The sequence below is a fragment of the Dipteris shenzhenensis genome, chromosome 2 (genome assembly GCF_047967505.1).
Source record: "Dipteris shenzhenensis isolate YYH24624 ecotype China chromosome 2, Dip_SZ_1.0, whole genome shotgun sequence".
Lineage (NCBI taxonomy): Eukaryota > Viridiplantae > Streptophyta > Polypodiopsida > Gleicheniales > Dipteridaceae > Dipteris > Dipteris shenzhenensis.
In genome coordinates this window covers 44,135,921-44,151,090 of record NC_141597.1, presented here as the reverse complement: position 1 = coordinate 44,151,090, position 15,170 = coordinate 44,135,921, and the positions used below count along the sequence as shown (strand labels likewise).

General features: G+C 41.1%; 1 protein-coding gene across 3 annotated transcripts in view; it reads left to right on the top strand.

Moving 5' to 3' along the window:
* The first annotated feature begins 11,590 nt into the window (after positions 1-11,590).
* Positions 11,591-15,170, top strand: part of LOC147904808 (nuclease) — a 39,963-nt gene continuing 36,383 nt past the window's right edge. Inside the window, exon 1 of one of the 3 annotated variants that reach the window (XM_087388462.1) lies at positions 11,591-12,884. In XM_087388462.1, the coding sequence (XP_087244588.1) occupies positions 12,725-12,884 (160 nt within the window). In that variant the 5' untranslated portion in view covers positions 11,591-12,724. Of the gene's footprint in view, positions 12,885-13,745; positions 14,397-14,416; positions 14,606-15,170 lie in introns of those variants that run through there. The other 2 variants (XM_087388479.1, XM_087388470.1) reach the window with 2 other exon arrangements.

Below are 15,170 nucleotides of genomic sequence, written 5' to 3'. Positions count from 1 at the left end.
ACGTGAGCAGCACAAAGTTGAAACACACAACAAATACCTTACATGTATGAGTCTTCTAGTATCACACAGTGGTCTTTCTAGAGATGGATTTGCTATTGTGTGGCTTTCAAAATTCCTTGAAAGACCAATACAAGTGTGGTCATCTACAACCGAAAAGATATGTATGAAATGTGGTGAAGGAGATGTGTCAAACCCATTACGGATCTTATATGACGATGGTCTTGCACACTCCCCCCAGTTTGAGCCAATTATTGAAACAACTCCTATATCTAATGTTGGTTTAGTCAACCATGTCCCTGCTATAACGCAAGATGAGAACAAACTCACAGCAGCAACGCATGCTACCCTGGCTGCAACTCAATTTGATGATGAAGCCATGGTTCTTGCAGCAGTAACAACTGTTACAGATCTCGCACCAAAAATTGAAACTCAGCACTCAATTGACACTGTTTTGCAACGTCAACAACTACATCGTGAAAGAAATTACAAATACACCCCTGGTGATTGTTTATTTGATACAATAAAGTATATGGTTGATATAGATTTGACATCTACCAAAATTTGAGCAGCAATAATTTAACAATTTCTCACAAGCTTGCAAAATGGAGAGGAACAAGCTACAAGGTGTTTATGCACTTTGCTCTCTCTAGATTTTCTCTGTGATTTGCACGATGTCCAAACTTCTGATGAATATTTAGAGTGCATGAGCAAGCCAGTAGCATAAGGGGGACTTTGGGGGGATCAATTTGCTATTGTCTGGGCATCATCATTCTTACAAATACCAATCTACGTATGGTTGCTAGTTTATATAAGACATGGCATGAATTTCAATGCCACGCCTTTACAGGTCCTTTATGATGATCGCCCATCACATGTGGGTCACTTTGAACCTATAATGCACATTGATACACCGTCTATCATTGAGAATCCAAGCAAGCCATCCAAAATATGCACAAGACTCGCTACCAAAATTGCACGTTCTCCTGTGCGAGTAGACCTTGATCTAATAGATGCTGCATTGTATGAGAAACACTTAGCACGTGTTGCAGACTATGCCTATGCACTCAATGACTACTTATTTAACACAATAAAATACTTGTTAAATACAAACTCAACAACCAAAGAAATTCGAGCTACAATAGTGAACCAATTCATGTATTCTTTGACCATGGACTACACAGATGCCAAAGACTTCTTGGAAAATTTTCTAATACGTAGATTTCTGCATGATTTCCATGGCGTGCAAAGTTGCAAAGAATACCTAGCACATATGAGTAGACCCGCATCAAAGCGTGGACTCTGGGGGGACTATTTTGCTATTTATTGGGCTTCTAAGTACCTACAGTGGCCAATTTACGTATGGTCGCTGTCTGGAAGAAAGGTTTATATAAAATGCGATGACACATTAGAAAAAGAACCACTACAAATTCTTTGCCATGATGGTCCAATGGATGCACCACACTTCAAGCCAGTTGTTCAACTAGGTAACACACTTAAATCCATGTTGTGAACATGGAAAAACTACACACAACGAGACAATTTTCCAAGCTAACATGCACAGCATAGGCACCAAAAAGGTACGACATCTTTGGTCAAAGAAAGATGACAAGGCAATACAGCTCATCATGAGCATTATGCCTAATCGAACGGTAAGAATGATCACCGAGAACTACATAAAATTCAATGACAAACAAAACACTCCTCTAGAGAAGGTGATGGCTCACATACGGTACCTCAGAAGAAAATACCAGTTTACTAAGGCTCCAGTAGAAACTTTACTTGAAGCTACTAATGAACAATGACCACAAACTCATTCTAGAAAATGGCTTGATACATTTGACAAAGAAATCTTATCGCTTGCAGCAGCCATGCCTTCATCAACACGGACCCAAGTAGCAAGAACTATGTTGGAATAGCAGTGGGTGGAAGGGAAAATAGTAGCCCAGATAGTTCGCCGTCTCCAATATCTTGAAAACAGATTCTATGAACGAACACATAAAGGGACAAGCAAATGAAAGCGTAGCGGGCCAACCAATAAATTTCTATCGCTTATCTCAGACACTCCTACACATCCTTGCTATTGTTGTGAAAGATTACTATTCAAATACTAGATCAAAGAAGCAACTAAAGAAATCATTGCACTGCTAGTAGAGACTGTAGCCATAGATGAGAACCGTATCAGAGCAACCAGTAATTCTATCCGTTCTAGCTGTAAGCAGCAAGTTGAGCATGGCCAAGTGTCTACTTTAGCATTGCCCATGAATATGAGATTAAATAGCCCAATTGAACAAGTACAGCTACTTACTAAACTTGAAGAAAGGCTCATTGCACCACGGGCAAACCTTCGGCCAAATATGACAATATTTACACTTTGGCCAGTATTTGCTAAAAGGAGTATCATAAACGTTGCAACTAACTTAGGGAGTATTCAAACCGTGCTTCTGCAACAGCAAGATGATAACATGACAATCGGAGTCACAATAAAGCAAAAACTAGAGTATCAAACTCCATACATTACTGGTAATGTTCGCCCAAATCTAGTAATAAATAATGAAAGTATAAAAAAGGCTCATTGAAACACCCTTGTACAAGCAAGAGGGTCTCTCAATCTCACAACTATGGCTTCCACATTTCCAACTTAGGATAAATGCTCAACGCAATAGCGACACCTGCTTTACAGAGGAAAGTATGACTCTAAAACACGAGGTAGACCCCTTCACAGACACACTAGTACATGGATACGTCGACATAGCCAAGATTTTTGATACAATCTCAACCATCACATCGATCGCTCCCAGCAAAAACCAAAAGCCAATGGGTATATATAGAGATAAGCATTGCGAGGAGCTAAACTACCCAACGTTGTTCTTTGGTTAGCCAAGGTATGAGCATATGCTCAATATGCTCAGCCACCAAAAAGTTGCCCAATGGGAGATCCTGCACAGGGACCGACACTTTGCAACACACATCCAAAACCTTTTCTTCAAAGTAGTAAAGATCTTAATACACTTTGTTGCTAGTTCAGTGTGGATTCGTATGCAAAAGGCATAGTTGAACGGTAGGGTTATAACTACTAAGGATGTCAAAACTAGACCCAACTTAGATGTACTCTTGAAATCAAATATTGGTTACCGAGAACTTGAAAGCATCCGGACATCTCCGCACTACTTTCAATGCCAACCAAAAAGATTGTTTGCAATGATTCGCCAACCAGGCCCACCGACATTCTTTGTGACGTTTACAAGTGGAGAGAGCAATTGGTCAGCGTTGTTGGATGGACTGAGGGAGTTGCGGTCAACTGAGCGCAACAGTAATAAAACCTAGCTTCCAACACACAAGCTGGTCTGTGATGACCCCGTCACTTGCGCGCGGTATTATGATCACCGAATGAAAGCCTTGAGAAAGCTTTTGAAGGTTGGTACACACTTTTTTGGGAAGATCACAGATTTCTACTTTACGATCAAATTTCAAAACCGTGGTAGTGAGCATGATCATGCCCTACTTTGGGTGGAAGGGGCCCCTATTTTTTATCGTAAATCAAGTGAGCCTGTAACATGCTTTGTGGATCAATACATATCCTGTGATCTGGCGTTGCCCCCCGAGTCATTGCAAGCAGCACAACGCAATAAACATACACGCATGTGCCAAAAAAAGGCAAGGCGATTTGCAGGTTTCATTTTCCAATACAACCAATATCACATCTAACCCTGCGAGCGTGTATAGGGACCTGAATGACTTGACTTCTGCTTCATTGCACAATTTCACAGACTTTTTAAATAAATTAAGACTAACCAAGGAAGAATATATGCTGTGTTTGTGAGCAAATTTAAAGCGACCAATGCTCTTTCTATAGAGGAATCCATCGGATGCTTGGACAATCCCATTTGCAAAGTTGCTAGCACCGTTATGGGATGCCAACGCTAACGCTGAATTCATATTAGACCCATATGCAGTGGCGGCATATTGCACTTCGTACCTCACAAAGATAGACAACATAATAACTAGAGCATTTAACGATATAATAAAGAAATCAAACCAAGATAGCGATGACATGGTTGAACGAATCAAGAAAATGGGAGCTGCATTTTTAAATGTGCAACAGATGTCGGCACAGCAGGCAGTCTACTGATGTACCACGCTTCTCGTACAGTGCAGTTCATAAATATAGCACCATTGTAGCAGCGTGTAGTTGTGCTAAAACTAATAAAGTCTTACAAACATTACCTGATGACTCGATTGCTTCAATTACAGATCACTACGCTGCACAACTAGCAAGTCTGAGCTAATTTCGCTTACCGAATTTGTATCGGAATACAATAGGTTAACGTACAAAAGTTGAAGAAATCGTACGTGATTAGGTTCACACATTTTGAACAGAATCGAGATCCAAATAACTATTATAGAAAACAGTTGATGTTCTACATTCCTTAATGCGAATCAGAAGAAACCTTGAAACAGTCACACGAAACATGGCAAGACGCTTACAGCAAACACAACCATTGAATTGACGACGTGCATAAAAAAATTCAATTTTCGGTTAGATGCGGATGATCAAAATGCGAAGGCTTGGTCAAACTTTGAGCAACACGTGCATGAGATGGCTATGAATGCAAATGATAATGTATGGGCTGAGACATTCAACAATGCTATTTTGCTAGATTTATCTGATATGGTGGACGTGACTCGTTACAATTGTGTCGAAGATAAACCAATTGACATTCCTTCTCAACAAGGAATGAAAAGAAAAGAGAACGTGCTGACACTTACCTGTATCTAGATCCACAAGCAGGATTAATCTCCACAGAAGAGCATTACTCCCAAGTACGACGCCTGAATGCAAAACAAAGGTGTGTGTTTGATGACATAATGTGGAAAAAGAAAAATAGACTAGATGAGCCAATTTACATATTACGCTCTTTACCAAGAGCTACTGTGTCTATATAATAAAGGTTCAACCTCCAACCCATTGACTATGAAAATACTAAAAATGGATTACACAGGAAGGGCCGCTTGCCATATGAACGGTGCTACTCTCCATTCTACGTTGAATATACAGATAAACTGTAAAAACTTGCCTAAATTGGTAGCTCACAAGCTAGATAGGCTCACAAAACAATACTTGGACCTTTGAATTGTTATCCTAGACGAGCTATCGCTCATTGGGAAACACATACTTAACTTTGTGGGTAAGCGGTTATGCGCCATCAAGCACATTCACAACATCTCGTTCAGGGCCCTGGACATCATAATAATAGGAGACTTATACCAGCTATAACTTATCCGTGACAAGTGGGTATACCAGCTATCCCCTATCCAACATTGAAACCCTTTAAAGCAAAATTTTTGGAAAGAACGGATCAAGTGTTACCAACTCAACACTGTCATGCTCCAAAATGATTAATGTTCACTAACATCTCGAACAAATTCCAGACAATCACACAAAGTCAACAAGACATTGACACAATCAATTCGGTATGTTATCATAAGCCACCACTAGACTTGACGATACCTCACCTATTCTGCACAAACAAACTGGTGCGTGCGCATAACAAAATGGTGTTCTACCATACGGCCGGTAACATTTACACTTTCCAAGTAGTGGATAATAGACATGGCAATTGCCCCGGCACTCTTTCCTTACCGAATGACCCCAGCAAGACTGCTGGCTTGCACAAAGAAATAAAGCTAAAACCAAATATCGTTGTCAAGCTATATGGAGGGAACTACAACACAGTCGATGGTCTTGTGAATGGGGCCGATGGCCACTTCAAGGTTGTAACAATGTCCAACTCAAAATGTGGTTGCAATTCTCTAGCCCCACCACTAGAGCATGCACATGTCAGCAAACTCGGCACTTCTACGAAGATCATATTGACCAATCCTGGACTGCAATATTGCCCATCACAAAGGAAATACAAATAGGGAGCAATAGCAACTATGTCATTTCACGAACACAATTCCCAATTCAACCGGCTTCAACAAGAACCATCCACCATGCATAGGACTCAACACTAGAAACATTGTATTTTGATCCTACAAGCCGTCCACAACATGGCATCACATATACTACACTCTTAAGAGTACGTTCTAAAGAAAACCTTTACCTCCTCAAACCTTTAGATAGCAAACATTTCCATGTGGATGTAACTGTGGCCGCTGAAATGGAAAGACTCGTTACAACTGCAACTTCGCAGTTCGACGTCCCTTGTCTCAAAAACTATACCAACCTTAAATACTCTCTTTAGAGCTGTATTCTGAGGATATTAACGCAGACTACAACATCCAAGCCTCGGACTTGCTTTGCCTTAATGAAATCAGAACCGTAGACCCAAAACACTATATCAACACAACAACATTCGCTACTATTACAGCATTTGCAGGAATGGGTACATCACTTTTGTACAAACGCAGGCTTTCTTTGGTTTCACGTGAAATGTTTACAATGCTCGGTGATCATGGCTCACTTTCGACTGAACCCAAGGAAAGCGATGTTTATAGTGGCAATATACCTTATCGAAGCATGCACCCTCCACAGTTTCCTGGAACAAATCGCACCATCCAACTTTCATGCTGGGGGATTTCAACATTAATATGCTACAACCTTCTCAAAAGCGATTGCAACTACAAAATCTCATGGAAGAAAATCACCTGCTATTAGTGAACAAAACCTTCACTACAATTTATGGGTCTCAAATTGACCACATTTGGACAAACGCACCTTTGACGAGAGCAATTTCTTCAGAACAATGCAAGCGTACTAGTCTGATCATGACCCTGTCTACATTGCATACTAATTCCCATGTCGATTGCCAATGTTCAAAGCAAAATAGCTCCCAATTACCTTCCAAAACTTAGATTTCCTTTTTTTTAAAATATAAACCACCGGTTTTATTAGCCTTTAACAAAAAACTTTGTACCCTATTCAATTTGATTGGAACTACATGCCCTAATAATTCTTCCCCGTATCTAGAGACCCACGCAGCTCACAAACAAGAGCCAGTGCTCCCATGCATACATGAACTCTTGTTTGCAATGTTGTTCTTTCTTCAAATTATAAAGGTCATTTCATTTAAAAATTTTGAGGAACATTATTAGCTAATTTTCCATCACAATGTGCATCAATATAAATACCATAATAGCATTTATATATGCCACTCATATGCCATGATCAATGTTGATAATTTTCATGAAAATATTGACATGTATGTGGACACTAAGACTACTAGAAAATTATGGAAAGGCTTTTGTATAACTTCAAAAAAATATGGCTTTCTACTTTTGATAATTTGTCAGATATAAATGTTGAGAGATTCCATACCAAATTTGCGTTTAAATACCTTCATTGAGTATCATGATTAAGATCCTTGTGCCTGCAAAATTTGATGTGGATCAAATATCATTTGCATGGTTGGGCATGCATATTTCCACATTTCTTACCATGCATTGTGCATGAGTGCTTAAAATATGGATCGATGTGCTTCTAGCATATGCACGTGCATCCAATGGATATGATGCTTTGAATAAGATTTAGTGAGAGTAATATCCTTGTCCTTGCAAATCATGATGTGGATCATTTGTCATTTACATGGTTGAGCATGCATACTTTCAAATTCTTTAGTATGCGAGAGTTTCTTCAATATGGTCATGGATATCCATGCAATATCTAAGAAGAAGAAAACTTATTGTTGCTTAAAAGATGAAGAATGTCACTCTGTAGAGCAGTTCTTGGGTATTCAAAGGAATCATGGAAATTTTGGAAATTTCATAGCGTACAAGAAAGTATTGTTTAAGGGAGAAGTTGATAAGTTGGGAGATGAGATATTTGTCAAACTAGATGAGAGTGTTGAAGACTTATCAAGTGTGGAAAATTGGAAAGGAGTTATTAAAGGTGGGATTGAGACTTTATGAGCAGATGATGTGACTGGAATGAGCATCCTACAAAGAAATGCATTTTGTTGACTTGGGATTGCACACGACCTATAGCTTCTTTGTTGCACAAGTCCATACCATTGACTAAGGGATCTAATATTGTGATTGCATATGAATGTAAGGATTTAATAGTTCGAAAGACATTATTGAGTCCATGGTTTTGTGGTTCTATACCTCTATGGACAGAGGAGAGTGATGTCATGGTAGGAAAACTAAATGACACACTTACACATACAATCCACATGGGAGATTGGAATAAGTTTTTTTTAAAACAGATACTTGGTAACTTTAGTTGTATTGATTTTGAATTTTTTTAAAGGCAACTCAGGCTACAACTCTGCCACTAAGGAACTGATGCAATAAAAAAGGACACTTTGCAGACACATGGCCAAACATGTGAAATATATTTCATCATTACTTCTACTATGAGAGGATAGAGCTGATAAGCAGTTGACATTACCCTATTAACTAAAATAGATGTTCAATTTCACAGGACAATGCCATACTTACCTATATTGGTCACCAGGACATTGAAGACGCCTTTGCAAAGTATCACTTCCCAATGGACCTTCTACAAGAGTTTTGGAATGTGAATATAATTTGAGTTCGTCAAATGGTTTCTTAGAAAATGATTTAGGAGAACTCAATTTACATGCTAAAGATGTATGAGACCTAGACCTTAGACCCTAAACCTCAAACCCTAACCATAGATTCAAGACTCTAAGCTCTTCACGTTATACACTAACCAATAATCCCTAAACCCTAGACCCTAGACCCTAGACCCTAGATCTTAGTCTCTAAACTCTTACCCTTATAATCAATATCGCAAGGGAGACTTGGAAGATCTCAAAGAGGGCTCAATTGATTAGAGAATGGAGGACACCGTTGATAAAAATATTTTCATTTGTAAAAACAATTTCATTGTTGCAAGGTGTAGGGTGAAACTTCACACGTTGCCGAAATTGTCAATGCAATTTTGACTCTTTTGTTGATGTTGTGTCTTATTCTAGAGCATTATTGAATCAAATTTGGACACTAATATCGATGCTTCCTAGAGTTTTTTTAGCAGTAATTTAGAGATGCTAACACGATGCAAATATCAGTGAAGGTAACTCTTGCACTAACATTCATGGTATGGCCTTAAAATAAAAAACTAAGGAAACAGAGTTGATGATTGATAAGCATTGATATTGGTGTGAATGGTCGTAGTGAATGCTTGGCAGCAATCGAATACTTTGCAGTACTTGAATGCTTGATTGTTGTGTACTTTCACTACACATTTTCATTTTGTATTGCCATTTCTTTGTAAGAAAGTGTAGTTAAGAAATGCTTGCCATTTCTTTGTAAGAAATGATAGTCGAGAAATGGTTGCCATATTGTGCTGCCATTTCTTAATAGGAAATGGTAGTCAAAAAATGGCTACCGTTTTGTGTTGCCAATTCTTCATAAGAAATGGCAATGAAGAAATTGTTGCCATTTTGTGCTGCCATTTCCTCGAAAAATGGCAGCCAAGAAATGAATACCAATTCGTGTTGCCATTTATTCATAGGAAATAGCAGTGAATAAATATTGGCCATTTTGTGTTGCCATTTATTCCTAAGAAATGGCAAACAAGAAAATCTTGCTCTTTCCTATTGCCATTTCTTTGTAAGAAATGGTAGGTCAAGGTGTGGTTGTCATTTCCAACTGCCATTTCTATCAAATATATGGCACGTTGCTTGCCATTTCATACCTATTGGATGCCATTTCCCATTACCATTTCTACCAGGTTTTCTTGTAGTGAAACCATGGCAAAGGAAAGGGTTAACAATGACTAGGCCATAACTGAGTGGTGCTCTTTATATCAAAAGAAAGAAAATCCAAGCCTAAATAAATACCTACAAATCCATGCTTGTCTGTAAAATAGACCTAAACTAATATAAAAGTCTAGGGGTTCAACATTTTTAGTGGAAAAGCTAATAAACATTAGAGCTTTGCATAGTAGAGGTACTGGCATGTCCAAATCAATACACTTTAATGGGGGCAACTAATTCATGGCATGTCCAAATTGTTACACTTTAATGGGGGCAACTTGCACTTTACTGGTGTAAGAGAAGGATATAGAAGTCCAAGTTATGGAATTGTGTGTGTGTGTGTGTGCATGCATGCATGTGCATGTGCATGTGTGCACGTGTCTGTGTGGGCATGTCCATGCTTACATGTGTGTTCGTGTGTGTGTGTGTGTGGGGGGGTTATTTTATGTGCCTACACGTACGACCATTCCACTAAGTCACAATAGGTCCAAGTCACACCATAAGATAAGGAGGGCAACAATCCCCCTTTGTTCTTGGTTGGTGTACATTGTGTGAAGTAACTAATAGGAAAACATACTCATCCATTTATGAATCTTGGTAATATCGATTTGTGTACCACAAAGTCTTCATCCAAGAACATCATGATGATACACATGATGTACTTCCATTGAAAGAAGCCTTTTTCCATCACCCTTTTTTTCTATAGGAAGGTGTCAAAGTTTTGGTTACAAATATATATAGAATCAACATGGTTTGGGAGAGGATGGCCTTTGTTGCGGTCCTTAAGGAACACAAGTATTTTGAATGAAATACATAGTGCAAAAGGCAACTAGACTTCCACTATGGCCCCATGCACCCATATTGCACGAATGTAGACTCCTAATGGGAAGCCAATGTCTGTTAAGAGCAACAGGAGGGTATCCCCACCTCTTAGAATTATGGATAATGGAGCTAATACTAGACAAGCATTTCTTTGTTGCTTATTTAAAGGACATAAATAAGCATGGGTTACAAGAAATCTTGTGCGAGTGGTGGTGTTTGACTGCCTTTACCGACGTTTTATATCTTCGAGTAATTAGAGAGGTTAGTAGGTAGAGAGGTTTTCAAGACTCTGAGCTCCAACTTTTAAGAGCATCTAAGATTTTGGGGAAGGAAATAGAGGTGCTCCAACTTTCAAAGATTTTTGGGAAAGGAAATGGGGTTGGTGATGTGGTATCTATATTTAATGCCAAAGTGGCATTTGCCGGTCTTCCAAAATGGACTAGCAAATGCTTGATGTTATGTTTCGACATGAGGAGTAAGTAGTATTTCAAGCTTGAGCATGAGGATCTACGTTGAAGAAGATTGGGCCTATAGAGTATCTAATGAGGAGGAGAAGAAGAGCTCTCACCTTGGGCAGATGATCTGCTTGCAGACGGAGACGTGGTTGCAAAAGCGACTGGAAGGCGTGACCCATCATATTGAACTGCACAGGCAGGTAGCCTCAGGCAAGCAATGGATAGTGAATGAAAAGCTGCCACGTGGGATTTCGAGGAGCTTGCATCTCTATCTGATGCTGTCCAATCACCATCGGGCAACGTTGTGCCGGTAAAGTCGGGACTCCGATCTACCAAACTAGATGTGACAACCTCAACCTTCATAATTGCCAAACTAATGTGACAACCTCAACCTCAGATTATGAAGGGCCCTATTGGGACAGCTTTCGATAGCTTCGGACAAGCAGCATTCTCGACAAATTCTATGTGGAGTTGGGTGATGGAGTTAATAGGTAGGAGGAGGAGAGCTATGGAGTTTCTATAGATTGTACTCTTTGAGGAGAGCTATGGAGTTTCTATAGATTGTACTCGTTGTAGTGAGATCAATGATACCATTATGATGGGTGACTGTTCGGGAATCGGCAGTGAAATCACTCTAGAAGCAGGGTCGGGGATTGCCGAGGCTGGTCAGAGAGATCATTGATCGAGCGTGGCTATGGCTATGGCGTGTATGCTCTGGGCTCCTAGATCTTGAGATAGACAGCTATGGCGAATTCCAGTATCCTCTCATCAGCTCTGCTGGCAAGCGAGATCTTTTGTTTTGATAGAGAGCTATGGTGAAGCTTCCCCATGCAGAAAAGGAAGCCCGAGAAAGCGAGTCCATTTTCCAAGATCTTTTTCAAAACGAGCTTGTAATTGCTCGGAAAAGTCTTCGGCGTGCGGGTGGTTGAACAGGATTGTGCCAATGTCCTGAGGATGATGTTGGTCAGAATCGCATGTGATGTGAAAGAAAACTCCAGAATGGGCACACGAGGCAGTGGATATCGCAGCCCCGACTCCCGAGGCCCGGGGTGAAGGGTCCCTCTGAATTGTCTCGCACTCCTCTTCTTTCCCGGATCGCAATTATACTCTCATCTTCTTGTTTTGTCAGGCTTTGTGATGGCGCTGTCATGATTCATCATCATAACTAAAGCTGGAAAGGGAGGAGAGAGAATTCGCTGCAGAAGCCGGAGAGAGAGAGCTACATCGAAACGGAGAAGGGGAAGGGGAGAGGAATATGGTTTTATGAGAGGAATCTGACCATGGCTAGCGTTTGATCAAAATCCAAGTCGCCGTTTTGACTCATTTTGAGACGGCAGCGGTCCTTCCCCGTACCATATGCTACTCTATCCCACTGTAACATCTTGAATAAGCGACAGAAAAATTCTGGCCGGTTCGTCGGTTTGCTGCAAACAGAAAGAGGGAGTGAGAGAGAGAGAGCACCCTCGCTCGCGCACGAGAGAGAGAGAGAGAGAGAGAGAGGGCTCTGCTCTCTAGCTTTCCGTAACCCGTTTGCTTACTAGCGGAGCTTGCCTCATTTCGATTCTACCGATCTCGTACTTTCGTCTTCAATTGGGTCGCTTCAGATTGTCAATTCAAGTTCCCGGTGCTTGCGAATAGGATCGCTGCCGTCCTCAAATTCAATCGCAAAGGAAACTGTACCTTCCCGGGGAGCGCTAGTACTGACTTACTAATGATCTTCAACTCATGGCTCCGTTGAAGGAAGTGCCCAGGAAACGGAAGAGGGCGCAGCCCGACAAGCGCGAAGCCTCCCTTGAGTCTCCAGAACCTCATTCGCAACGGTTGAGTGAATCGGACTGGTGGCATGACTTGGTGCAGAGGCTCTCCGCTTCGTCAAAAGGCTCAGGTATGTAACGTTTTAGTTTCGTCGTTCCGAACTTTATTTTTCGTCCTAGCCACTTTGTTCGTTTGAAGCCGTCATTAGACGTACGGCGGTTCCTCCATTGTTCTGCAAACGAAGAGAGCGTCTCCTTGCGTGTTTGACATTGGCTTCCAACCTTCACATGATCTTTGCTCTGCATATATTGCCGACTGCTGTATTAATGGCAGCATACCTTCAACAAGCATTACCTCTGCGGTCAGCATACTCACAGACTGTCATTATGCCGTGGGTCAGTTAGTAAGATTGTGTGGACGTTGAGATCGTGTAATGGTCAACTGTTTCTCTAGAATAACAAGAAAGCGCATGATGTGTATACTCCAACGCTCCATAAAAGATAAAAACATGGAAATAATAAAGGCAGGATGGTGACGAGTTGATTGATTGATTGATCGAGAGAGAGAGAGAGAGAGAGAGAGAGAGAGAGAGATCAAACAAGAGCATGCAAAATATGAGTAGCTCACTCACGAGCAAAATTAGAATAGAAAGGAGTGAAGGCATGGGCATGGGAAGAGTGTCCAAATTGATTGGGAGGTCATAGAGCGCTGCCTTGCAAGGCAGTGCTAATAAAGCACTGAACCAGTCAATTAGCTATAGCATGATTAAGGCCCGTCTCCCACAGCATACCGTTTTCAACAACTTGCTCAACAAAATCACAGACCTATGACTCTTGGTTTTGTGATTGTAGTCAATCTTATTTGCAGGTTCCCAAGATAACAGACCTACCACTCTCGGTTTTGTAATTGTATTCAATCTTATTTGCAGGTTCCTTGGGGGATGTAACAGTGCCCCTCTAATCGCATCCCTGCCCTGAACCAATGCCCACGTGGGCCCAAAGGATGGCCAACACCTTGGCTGTCCACTGAAGGACAGGTCTGCCCTAAAGGGTGGATTATCATTAAATACAAGAAGAATGGTGGTATGCTGCCCATGTGCAGCCTGTGTGCGTCCCACAAGGCAGCCTCTTCATCCCTCTTCCTGATCTTTAATTCTCCCTCCCCATGCTTTCCTCATTTGAGGGCTTACGAGCAGGTCTTCTCAATGAACCGTAGGCCACAAAGTAAACTGACAGATAGTACATCCTGCTCACCTTTGCTTTTCTTGAAGAACAGCTGCTTCCATGGGTGCAACCCTTTGTAAGAATCTGATTGCAGAGGTATTCAGAGCTATTTGCATGTTGGTTGACTGTCTTCGTGTCATGGACTCCTTAATACTGATGCCATGAGATTCAAGGGCATATTGCTAGACAGATTTGATGGTGACTTGGTTGTGTCAGAGACAGTGGAGCCATGTGATTTGGAGATTTTACAGAGAACCTTGGTGGGCTTGGGATTCAGACTTGAGCGAAGCTCACTTAGAGCTTGGTTCTGGAGACAGCTGAGAGCCTGGGAGAAATTTTAGGGCTTCTAGACAAGGCCAATTGTCGGGTAGATGTGTGGCAGCCACAAGGATCCCACTGTACAGGTTTCATGGATCAAGGTGCGTACTGTAATTGCCTCCATTTTGCTGACAGCCAATGAAACTCACCAGAGCATGCAGTTAGCAAGGAGTAGATAGGCAAGAGTTTTGGAGCAGATCTGGAGCATTCTACTGAGGAGCCAAGGCAGCAGCAAGTGCTGCAAGTGTTGGGGCATCTATGGGTGCAACTGTTTGTAAGAGATTGACCTATTATGGTGCAATAAAGATTGGTATGTTCGACCACTGTTATGTCTGCCTAGCTCTGAGTGGTTGCCTTAATTATTCTTTTACACACGTCACCTAGTTGTATAGGAGTGCTGCCTTAGTCTTGATCTACCGAAGCAGTATTTTGCTGCGAGATTAGACTCTAAGACAGCTAGCCACTGTTCTCCAACACTTCTCTTCTTGTTTCTGCCATGGCAACACGACTCACTTCCATTTTCACATGCTATACCTCATACGTACTGTAACCAAGGATAGAATAGTGGCCTTGCATCTTGATACATATCCATTACACATGGAATTGTGACCTTGCGTCTTGATACACATCCTTAACACATGAGATCCTTTCTTACTGGTTCTCCTGGAAAGTCTCCCCTTTGTTGACCTTTGCTCATGAGCTCAAGCTAGCTCATAAGTGGTATCATATTTCACAAGCGAGCGAGCTCATAAGCTCCACCTGCTTTTGCCCTAATTTTGGTCGAATTTTGGGCCTTTTTCTGTTTCTGGCATCACATGCACTCTAGCTCACACTGCAGTACATCATGGTCTGATTTCAGACAGACTTGAATGGTC